We start from the raw sequence: 12098 nt of genomic DNA, 5'->3' as shown, positions 1-12098 counted from the left end.
AGACCAACAAAAACATGATCTGTCATATTTCTGAGAGAAATGTATATTGAGTCTTCATTCTCTGGGACTTTAAGTAGACCAGTGAAAAATAAGCGCCAGTATTTTTCCTGCTTATGCATATTTTAAAATGTAAAATCTGGGAGAGAAGACAGCTACGGAAGGAATTTTGATTCCAGTACCCAGTGCCTGAAATGGTTTCTTCTGTCTATATCCCTGTAGATCGAAACCAAATACAATAAATGCTGGTGTCCTTTTAAAAAGTCTGGATGTTTACAGCAAGCATATAATTTTCCATGATTAAGGACGCCAACAAAAATAAGAGTGATGATAAAAAGAAAAGTTTAATCATATATTTCAAGAAGCACAGATGGAACATCAGAAAACTTCCACTCCCCCCCCCTCCCGGCCCCGTTTAATATACTGCATTGTACACACAACTTTTAGTCCTTTACACACAGATTAATTCCAGAAAACAGAAGCATGAGCAGGTAAAAGAAAAGGAAACCCCACAATTTATGAACGGCAGTAACATTTGATGTACAAAGTTCACTTCTACAATATTTTGGTTGCAAAGAGAAGAGATATTTTTCTGTTTATTTAAAAATATATGTACTTTTTTTAAAGGTCCAGGAAAACAGGGCAGCAAAACCACTTACAAATGACCACAAGAGCATAAAGTGGGAGTAAAAGTTAAGACCTCACGTACTAAGCACAAAAGAGGGGGACGGCTGCACTATATAAAAGTAATGTTTTGCTGAGCTCCTCTTGATCCCTTGAGTGCTCTGTCTTAATTTGAGGTTTAAGTTGGATTTTAAAGCCTGGGCTAAGAGTGGCTCAAGCAGACCCCAGGGCTGAGGGGGTATCGCAGGGACACAAGCACTACATGTCTGCAGAATCTGATGACGGGCTGAAGCATGAGCCATTTTCTCTGGTAAAGCATCATCGTGGTTAGCTCTATATTTGTTCAGTTTTTATGGGAAGAAACGAATGTGTTTGTGAGGCCAGCAGAGGCTGAAGGAGCAGGGGATGAGAAGAAGCATAGAGGGAAGGACTGAGATTTAAAAAATAAATCTGAAAACAAACTACGTGAGCTAAAATATAAAAAAGGCCATTTGAGCCTGTTTCTTCTTTAACCAAACCCAACAGTAATGTTACCTTTTTCAACAACAGAGACAACATCTTCTTCCTGCAGCAAATGCTGAGCAAGGACATAACATTAAGCCTTTGCCTAGAACCACTGAGACAGACACAGATATTTCAATACTTTAGAACATATTTTTCTGAAGAGGGGCCCAATCCAGTGGCATGTCACTGCAAAGGCTTTCCTTGATTTCCAAGAATGATAGCTCAAGCCCTAGGAGAGGAACGGAATAAAAATAGAGATGCAAGTACTATATGGGGGTGACTATCTAGCCTGTTCTTGGGACTGCAAAAAGGCAGGTCTGTAACTGGTAAAGTACAGTTTATCTGAACTCTTTTTTTGAGCATTTTTGGATCTGAACTCGCAATTACTCTCATCAAAAAGCCCCTCACTGGATTAAACTGGGGTTCCCTGTATGAACACTTAAACATTAGTTGTGAGAAGTCAAGGGGAAATAGTGGCATACACTTTTTCTTTTTGTAAAAATGACAAGGAAAACCTGTATAACCTTTGTATGACCTATACAAACCTTTATAACCCAGTCTATCTCCGGCTTTTTTCTGCCTCATCCTGCTTTACAAAACAAACATCTCCAGGAGAACATACAGACTTCCAAACACTTAAATAAAAATGACAACTCATTTCAGGAAGAGGCTGACAGCAGCAAGTCCCCTGCAAACTTCAGCATTGTCTGATCTGCATTTTTGTCCACCTACACTCTATCCCAAACATCCTGCCATTAATTAGCTAAATGTTCCAGCTAGTAAACAAGAATAACAATTGAGGGGGCTGGAAAAAGAGACAGAGTCAGCCAGCAGATAGTCACAACAAACCAGCCCACTCACTGGTACATGGAGACATTGGAGCTTGTATTTTTTTTCCTTCGATGGAGGGGAAAAGAAAATCACCTTAATATAACACTGCCTTTCCTGTTGCTGCAGCCACATCCATATTAGCAAGCGAGAAAAGTCATCCCGTTTCTGCGGTAGGCACTCTGTCAAAGAAAGAGAAAATCTGTAATGAATTATCACATCAACTTAAACAAGGGGAGAAAGCAGAGAGAAAGGCAAGGCTTTCTTCCTGTTTTGTAGACTACTCTGGCTGCAATCTAATAGTGTGCCTAATCCGAACATTTCTGGTGGGGAAGCTATAAGCAACCACTTTGTCTATTAAAAAATCAGTGTGGTTAACAAGTGGTTAGCAACTCTATTTCAGGAAAGCAAGAGATATGCAAAAATGTAACATCCTATTTTGTTAATTGCCTGCAAAATAGATGAGGCCAAAAATACACTATTATGCCAAATCTGTTTGTCTTTTATAAGCATGTGTTCTCTATTCACTGTGTTCAGGAATAATTTCTAACCTATCTTAATAGCATAAAAATTACTGAATAATTACAGTTTTCCAAACCTAATTTATAGTTTGAGTCTAAAACTGTGTAAACAGACACTGGTATAATTCCCATCCCCCAAAACCGAATTAATCTTAAAAATCCTCTGGTCAGTACAAAATAATTTGATACCGCATACATTGTAACCTAGGATCAAGTGTTCCCAATGGCAAAGAAGCATGAGAGTTAAATAGCATTTGTGAAAATTTTAAATGATCCTATGCCACTGTCTCACTAAAATACATTTCATGTATTTTTAATAACTCTTTCTGAATCAATATAGGAAACTATGCCTTTTTATGCCAGCCACGCTGGAAACCCTGTATTTTAAGGAGATATTCTCAGTTTAAAAAAGGATTGTCTTTTAAATTTTTTTAAAAAAATATATTAGTGATTCCTTCTAAAAGGAAAGGAGTTTAAATAATTTTGCTTTATTTGGTTCACCTTCAGCAGTCATTCCATTTGGAAAACAAAAATGTAGTCATCCACTTCATTACAGTTAGTGCTTCGTCAGATTTATTTTGTACCTCTTAACTTCATGCACTTAGGAAGTGCCATATGTAACTACCATTTTTAGTGGCTCTACCAATTTCCTGATTAATTTTGGCAAGATCAACTTCTCTCTTAAACTAGAACTAGAAGAGTATCATTAAGAGCAAACAATAACCTCAAACAGCTTTGCATATAAATAGTATTTATACTGAACAGTAAGGAAACCATTTCAAAACCAGCAAGCATGGATTCAGAGAGACATTTACAGACACTGAGTATGAAAAGGAAATGTGTACAAGATGTTCACTTCAGCATCCTTTACATTAACACCATACTTCAATACAGAGATGTAGCAGCATATGTCATTAAGGCCAAAGAGCTGAATATTAGCTCTGGGATACATAGGCAGTCATCAGACATGACAGTATCACCGCAAACAAAACAAAAAATAAATCCAAAGGCTCTATACCCAAACATGAAATGCACAAAAACAGTCTAGCCATTAATTTTGAAAGGATTCAATATATTCCCACAACCACAAGCTGCAAGTCCAAAGGAGTTTGGATCTGCAGCTTGCCCAAACCATGATGGCTGGCATTTTGAAGTTGATGCAAAAGTAATGTTTTCAGCTCCTTGACCCCGATATTTTTACAAAGCTTTATAGCCCAAGTGACAACCTTTAACACATAAAAAAAATTAAAATATTCAGAGTTATTGTGCAATGTGCTTGAAGATAAATGAACCCGAGTATAAAGTTGGATTCACACGAAAGATAAAAGGTTTGAATTTTATGAAAGGAATTTCAGTTGCGAAGCAAAGTTGGGCTTGAATGGGCTCACCTGGGAAATAACAAAGTTTAACATTTTCCAACACAGGCAATATTTAACAGTTAGTTTTATTCCTGAAAAGGTCATTTTAGAAGCAAGTTTCACAGGACAGAGGATAACACCTTCAGAAAGTTGGACACACCCCCCCAGTCTATATTTAGTAATATATTATAACCAGTGTAGCTATAGTTAGGATTGAAAACTATTTCCTACTTAGGTCCCTGTTTCACATAGTTTAAACTTTATGAAACATTTGCCCTTGGGCTGAAATTTCCTCTGCTTTAATCTCTGCCTGAAGTTCAATTTCTTTGGAAGGGACCAACAAAATTCCTTAAGCCATTTTAAAGTTCAGCAGTAATGAAAACAACACATTTTTTCCTTCCCAAGCCAGAGAAAGTGATTCTGATATATGCATATTTTATTATGGAATTTAGCCATACATTGAAGCATTTTACCCAGTAACAATCTTTACCTTCAATCTCAGCTTAAAGGTAACTGTTTTGAAAAACAGTATTTCAGAGGAGAGAGTTTGATTCATCCTGTTCCATAACAAGGTAACACTTCATTCTTATTTTGATACATTACTAGATAATAAAGTTTAACCTCTAAAATGCTTTTATCCATAGTAAATCTATTTTACAGTTATCCCCTAGTTCTGAGTTATACCATATATCTTTAAGATATAGGCAGCTGAATTTGTGATACTAAAAGACATATCTTTACATGTCAAGAACTGTGAAGAGAAACAAGATGTTTTTTATAAAACTTGCTTGTGTATGTGCCCTTGCAAGTGAGAGCTTGTATGTATTTGGCAGTCATTTAATGTGGTTTCATACAATGTAAAGGGCTTGGATGACACTTTTGGGTGTTTTATGCCACTTAAGCAGTATATGTACCTTTTTTTTTCAATGTGATTATTTGGCTCAAAATTACAGAGAGAGGCCTATACAGACTCTTGACGTGGGGCTGAAATGGCAAAACTTAGCTGTATCCATTTTGCTGGATATGTCTTGATATAGCCCAATGTCAGGAGATAACACAAGCCCTCGGTCCCTCCTGGAGCCCTTTCTAAAGAAGTGTCTACCGCATCCAAATTTTTGTGTGCTTTCTCTCTCTCAAAATTTACGGTCCACCAGCCTGTGCTTTGATTTTTCCTGACTCTTTGCCTATGGTTGAAGGTCTTTCAGCCTCTTACTGTACCCATTATGTATGCAAGTGGTCAACGGACCACCTTTTAGACACAGGAAATCACCTAGCTTGGCACAAATGACACAATTCACCTTCCCAGGGTGGATTTCATGCTCTGAAAAGCTTAAACAACCTTATTTGACTAATCTAGCTCTTACAGAAACTTTTCCTCCTTGCCATTCTATGACAAGATTTTGTATCCCCTTCTCTGACCTCATTAAAGGCAAAAGGACAGATTGCTTCTCCACAACCAGAGACAGATGACCAAAGTGAAAGCAGAAACACAACCTTCATCTTGCCCAGTCCAGTCTTGCCACTTATTGCCATTTAGGATAGAAGCATGATGATTTTGCTGCTTAATCCTCTACTTCTCAGGCCTAATGCCACTCCCTCTAGGCACCACTTGAAGAATCTTCTCATGACTTCTCAGGCATCCTCTCTTTGCCTAGAGAAAAAAAATGTTGCTTCTTCAAGTTACCAAAGCTCATTGGATTTTGATATAAAGATCTCCTCCGGGAATGCTATCTTTGTTTAATAAAGGAAGAGAGTGGTTGGTTTGGTGTTTTGTTGTTGGGTTTTTTTTCCAACAGTTTGAAAGAAAGTACAATGAAGCAGAAAAGATGAGCAGTGTTCACTGCTGTCAGTCATTTAAAAGCATGATCATGCTTTGTTCTTACTTTGTTGAAAGAAAGGAAAACCAACATCTTAAAAAGGCAACTTGGAAAAAGTGGCCATGGTCAAGTAACTCCCCAAATTCCAGTAAAAACATAAATTTTCCAATCTCTGGTTTGGTCTTATATTTCTCCTGCAGTGGTAGTCCAAGACAGTGTACTATAGTTGTTGGAGGCCTATGGCCTGTGGAGTTCCACAGGGATCGGTTATGGGGCCAGTCTTGTTCAACATCTTCATCAATGACCTGGATGAGGTGACAGAGGGTACCCTCAGCAAGTTCGCTGATGACACCAAACTGGGAGGACTGGCTGATTCCCCAGAAGGCTGTGCTGACATTCAGCAGGATTTCGACCAGCTTGAGAGTTGGGCAGAGAGGAACCTCATGAGGTTCAACAAGGACAAGTGCAGAGTCCTGCATCTGGGAAGAAACAACCCCATGCACCAGTACAGGCTGGGGGTTGAACTGCTGAAGAGCAGCTCTACGGAGAGAGACCTGGGAGTCCTGATTGATAATAAGCTAAGCATGAGCCAGCAATGTGCCCTTGTGGCCAAGAAGGCCAATGGCATTCTGGGATGCATCAAGAAGAGTGTGGCCAGCAGGTTGGGGGAGCTTCTTCTCCCCCTCTACTCTGCCCCAGTGAGGCCTCATCTGGAGTCCTGTGTCCAGTTCTGGGCTCCTCAGCTCAACAGGGACAGAGAACTTCTGGAGAGAGTCCAGCACAGGGCCACCAAGATGATCAGGGGACAGGAGCATCTTTCATATGAGGAAAGGCTGTGGGAAAAGGGCTCTTCAGTCTAGAGAAGAGGAGACTGAGGAGAGATCTTATTAACATTTACAAATATCTAAATGGTGGGTGTCAGGAGGTTGGGACATCCCTTTTTTCTATAGTAGCTAGTAACAGGACAAGGGGTAATGGGATGAAGCTGGAACACAAAAAAGTTCCACTTTACTATCTTACTGTGAGGGTGACGAAGCAGTGGAACAGGCTGCCCAGAGGGGTTGTGGAGTCTCCTTTCTTGGAGGTCTTCAAGACCTGTCTGGACATGTTCCTATGCAATCTGATCTAGGTGAACCTGCTTCTGCAGGGCAGTTGGACTAGATGATCTCTAAAGGTCCCTTCCAACTCTACCATTCTATGATTCTATGATAAAGGACAGTAAATAATTGCTCCATGAAGAAGGTAGCAAAACTCCTGTCCCCTACTAGGTCATGAGATGATAGAGTTTACTGAAGAGCAGGAGACGTTAAAGTTTATTGGATCAAATCCTCCACTGGTTTAAGTCTGCAGTTATGCTTCTGATAAAACTAGGGTACAATGTCATACCATAGGTCTCTTGTATCATTTAAAGAGGATAAATCCTGAATTATATATCCTGTATAATCAATTTAAGGAATAGTATTTTTAAAATTTGAAGGCTCCTTTTCTTGGTGTCCTCTTGAATGTGTGTGGGCAAGTGGTTTAATTACAATGCATAAAGTGGAACGGCAGACAGAGACATCAAAATCAAAGAGCAAGCCTTGACTGAACTTCATTAGCAAACATAAATACAAATAGACACATCTTGTTTGTGACATGCTACAGTCCCCTTCGCCTTTGGTAATTTTACTCCATTCTCTGATATTTGCATAAATGTAAATCGAACCATATGACCCGAATAGGCACATGACTTGAACAGAGGATTCATACTCAAACTTCATTAAACAACCCTCTTCATGCAGTTTTACAATGTTAATGTGAAAATCAGGGAGGGTTCGATCTCAGACAGTGAAAGTCTTAAGAACAGTGGAGGGAGCCCTATCCTTTAAATAAGAGACATTCTTGGATCAGACTCTGGCTGGCAGGATGGAAAAAAGGATGTAGCATTAACTTTCATTCCATTCCAAATAACCTGAAACCCATAAACCACCAAGATTCTCTAATTTTAAATCTGCTCCTTTTCTCCCTGTGTCTTCTCTCCATTTTACTTGGGGAATGTTAACTTTGAAATTTCCTTAGCCCACCATATCAAACAAATCATCCTGAACAGATTCATAGCTCTTTGTACATAAAAATATACCTACATTAAAATCCCTGTAATTAAAAGGTTTTTCTCTAATTTTTCCCAGCCTGCATAGATAAACCACATGGAAAGAAGTGTCAGCTTATTTAGAGATTAAAATAACAGTTTGGGAGGCAAAGTATAAGTAACATTGCTTAAAAAAAGAAAATCCATGTTGTTTAGAAAAAGTTACTTTTGTTTAAGTTTAAATAAATTTTTGTGGATATAATCTCTCCTTATTAAAGATACACACATATCACAAAAGAAATGCATTGGTTAAATTCACTCTCCAACAGAAAACAATGGCACTGAAGGCTCTAATTCTACATACTCATCTTTAATCGGTAGTGAAGGCAGGGATGTCTGATTTACTCAGAGGATGAGTGAACTTTCTATGTATATAAAGTCTAGTAGATGGTCAGTAATGAATAATCAATCCAAAATATATACCCATGAACAACCAGGTTTAGAAGGCTATGAAATTGTACGATGCTCTAGCAGATCTGCCCTGCCGTATTCATGAAATCTCATGGATTTCATTTATGATGGGACCAGACTGATGTGCTGAAAGCTACAGCATCCGTTTATCCATACAGTAATGGTCCCTCTGGAAGCACAACCACATTTGTGCTTAAATCACAGAGAAAGAATAGCTAGGTGTAAGAAACAGCAACAAAACTACTCTGTTCCTCAGATCTATTCCCTGAGTCTTCAGCATCTAGTGAGATGCCAGTGACAGCAGCGGCTTCCACATCATGAGTACCTGCCCTCTGGGAAGGGGGCCGAGATCACCAGCACTCCTTATGTAAGCGACCACAAACATCACACACTGATAAAAGCCCTGCTTCAGTAAACCACCCTTCAACAGCTTGTAACAAAATGCTTTCCAGCAAAGTCAGTTCTGGGCTTGGGTTTACCTTTTATCTGCCAACAGCATGAACTTTTTCAATAATCACATAAAACTGTGTTGCTGTGTCCAGGAACAGGATATATCCAGCATATATCATCAAAGTCTGTTAAAGAACATAATCTAGATCTCAACTTTTTTATTGTTGCTCTCTGCTACTGTGAATAACAACATTCCCAAGACTGATGGAAACATAGGATCTCTGAAAAACAGGGACCAAATACATTTCTCAGAAATCTCATGAAATACTATCAGTAGAAGGAGAACAAAACATAAGCCTTGTCCTGCTGTCCTTCATTTGGCCAAATTTGTGATGCTGCAGTTAACTAACAAATGTTGTTTTCAGGGCTGGGCTGGCATTATAAGAAAGAAAAACAAGGCAAAAAGATCATGGCTTCTGTTGCAGCAAGAACTGGAGTGTGGGAGTGGGGTACCAATGTCTGCCAAAAGAAGAAGAAAAAAAAAAAAAACCCCAAAATTGGTAGGGAGAGACAGATCATCTAAAGTTTCTCAGAGGGTGCTGTAAACAGTGGAGAAAGAAGGAAAAAAATGGAACTATAAAACAATACTTGGCAGTCAGTTTTGCAAAACAAACATATTTTCACAAAGTTCTTCCCATCACTGCCTCCAACTTTAATAGGCTTTATTTGACAGAGAGCAATAAACCCTTTTTAATTTTTAGAGAAAAGGCAGCACTTTGCATATCGACAGAAATTCCTCTTATGGGGCCTACTTCGATCGCACACTGCTCTCCATTCAGAGTCAGAGAGGGGAATCTTTTCCCCCAGGCTGCAAAACCTGCATCTGGGCTCCTTCACCACCCTTCCCTGAACCAAGCGAGCAGGATGATTCTCCCATGGAGCAAGCTGAAATCCAGCAAGTTATTATTGCTGAGGGTCTATAAGTGTCTGCCCATGACAAGCTACTGCACACAGCAGGTCTCCATGAGGCACCAGACCTAGATGGATACAACTTGTTGGACTCCAGTGTAATAGAGAAAGCTTAATCCTCCACCACGATGGATCTTTTTATAAGCATCACAATTAGTTCACCAATAATTTTAACCGCCTTATGTCAAACTGGTCAAAATACTTTGAGTTACTCAGAGGCCAAAGGCTTCCATTCTGATGTGTCTCAAATTGCTACTTTAGGTGTATGGCAGCAATAATGTATGGGGAAAACTCCATTTTGTCTGAAGTGAAGTTAAACCTAGAAGCCTTCAGACACATGAAGAAAAGACTTTGGATATAATTACATACCCAAATCTCTGGTTTATGACTCATGGCACTGCGCAGTCACAGCACTCCTGTGTGAAAACATACCACTAATAATAAAAACTCCTTCAACCTGAGAGTAATTCAGCATGAAATAACATGGATGTCTCACTCTCTCCAAAGAATGGCTTTTCTTGACTATTTAAAGTTTCCTTCTACCGCTGTAAGAAGCTCGGGGATTTTAAAATTCTTTTTCTGTAGGAAGTGACAGAAGAGGTTAAATTCCTTCGCCATGTCACTACTGCTTATGAGCTCAGCATACGATTTTTTAGCAAATTTATTTGGAAACAATATAGTGTGGTACAGTTGTCTGAGTACGAGGGCAGGAGCCAGGGCTGGGCTCTGCTCCCAGCTCTGACACTTACTTGCTGTGTGGGCTCAGACAAACCACTTAACGTCTCTGTGTTTCAATTTTCCCTGCCTTTGAAACAGCAACACTATCACTCACTGAAAATTTTTTTTTTCTCAGGATTACTTGATTACAGAGTTAATACATAGTGTTTTGAAAACACTGCATGTTATTCCATAATTATTATTTTCATTACATTATCCCTTCCATTGTAATGGCTGAAATACCAGGTGTACAGAAAAGGATGCTGAAATTGGCAGTTATTGGATAGAAGGAGTGAGTATTAGTTTTTGGTGCAAAACAAGATAGTCACCTACATTCTTCTCTTAAAACTGTTGAAACGATAATGAAAAGGAGCATTTAACAACATTTTGCAGCATACTTCTCCCACCCCCTGAAAACATCCTGTGAATTCTCTCTGCAGAGAGCACAGCATCTCTATTCTCCCTTTGATTCGACGAAGCATTCCATGGGGGAAATGAGAACCCAACTAAGGACGCAGGGCAGGGAGTTGGTCTGTAAACAGAGAAATTTTCTCAGGCTCCAAGGCCCTTTGCTGGTGGCGGCATCCGGGTGCGGCCACTTGTAGCCACGCTCCTGACTGACTGACTGACTGACTGATGCACTCTGTCTGCAGCTCACCGGAGCAGTGGGAGGTAAGAGGAATTAAGGTAATGCATCAGTGGTTGCCAGTGGAGGAGATGGGAAGAAGTTAAAAAAAAAAAAAAGCAAAAAAAAAAAAAACGCAAAAAGAAATATACTATTTCAATCAAAGTCTGAAATTTGTAGAAGTGGTTTTGGTCTCAATATAGAAAAAATATTTATCCAAGAAACTCCTACTCGGGTGCGAACATCCTACTTCTAGTGGGATTTTGTTTGGCAAAGTGCTGTGAAAGAGTGGAAGCTAATACAGAGCATGTCTATAAACAAATATATTTATTTAGTACAGATTGACACATTCACTGGAGTATTTCAGTGATTACACGTGTAAAACTATTTCCTATAGTGGTTTCCTTTTGTGATTCTGCTAATTTATTCAATCCACCCCATTTTCATGCATTGAATGTTACGAGCCATTTCAGCCACCCAGACTGAAACGCATGTTTGGAGACTACATGCCTGTTTTTTCATTTCATCATCTACACATAATTATTTGGTGATATTAGGAATTTGAGCTCAAATGGAAGCCAACCAACATTTTAATAGCTTAAAAATCACACAAAATGAAGTCTGCCCTGAGGTTAATGAACAAGAGCCAAATCTTGAGGCTTTCGCCAGTTTTTACTTACTCCTTATTCAGGCAAAAGTTGAATCAATTGTAGTTTGACTGATTAAAACCAGAAGAACATATATTTGGACCTTTCTCTCAGGTAAAACTGAATAAATTACCTAGGATTAGGCTGCAGAATGGCATCCAATCGATCTTTCACGTATGTTTCTGCAACACGGTGGAAAAAAAATCCAAGTGCTGAGGCAGTTTAACCACTTGAAACAATGCTTTAGCAGCAGAATAAATTACTATACACTGCCAGGTTTTATGACATTTATATTAGAAATAACCTTGAATGAAACTACGTTTTCTGGTCCCCCCTGAACATCTGAAAACCAGGATCAAATCCAGACTTTAAAAACGGTCCAATAAATATGAAAGCTGCATGCTCTTATCCTTCAAAACAATGCTCCATTCCTAATTTGAACTTTAATCCAGTTATCTATTGTTAAAGTAATTTGATTTTTGACAATGTTAAGCATTTATAACTTAAGCAATTAATGGTTATTCACTAACAATACGCAAGATGTCTGACTCCTTATGCAAAG

The 12098-nt window shown here is 38.9% G+C and overlaps 1 protein-coding gene across 6 annotated transcripts in view; it reads right to left on the bottom strand.

The window, feature by feature from the left end:
- Positions 1–436: 436 nt before the first annotated feature.
- The window catches only part of SUPT3H (SPT3 homolog, SAGA and STAGA complex component), a 268407-nt gene continuing 256745 nt past the window's right edge, over positions 437–12098 (bottom strand). For 5 of the 6 annotated variants that reach the window (XM_061989512.1, XM_061989511.1, XM_061989509.1 and 2 more), the window contains exon 12: positions 437–2135. In XM_061989512.1, coding sequence (XP_061845496.1) covers positions 2094–2135 — 42 coding nt within the window. In that variant the 3' untranslated portion in view covers positions 437–2093. The remainder of the gene's footprint in view (positions 2136–12098) is intronic. The other variant, XM_061989513.1, reaches the window with a different exon arrangement.

The sequence above is a fragment of the Colius striatus genome, chromosome 2 (genome assembly GCF_028858725.1).
Source record: "Colius striatus isolate bColStr4 chromosome 2, bColStr4.1.hap1, whole genome shotgun sequence".
Lineage (NCBI taxonomy): Eukaryota > Metazoa > Chordata > Aves > Coliiformes > Coliidae > Colius > Colius striatus.
This window is presented reverse-complemented; position numbering and strand designations above follow the sequence as displayed.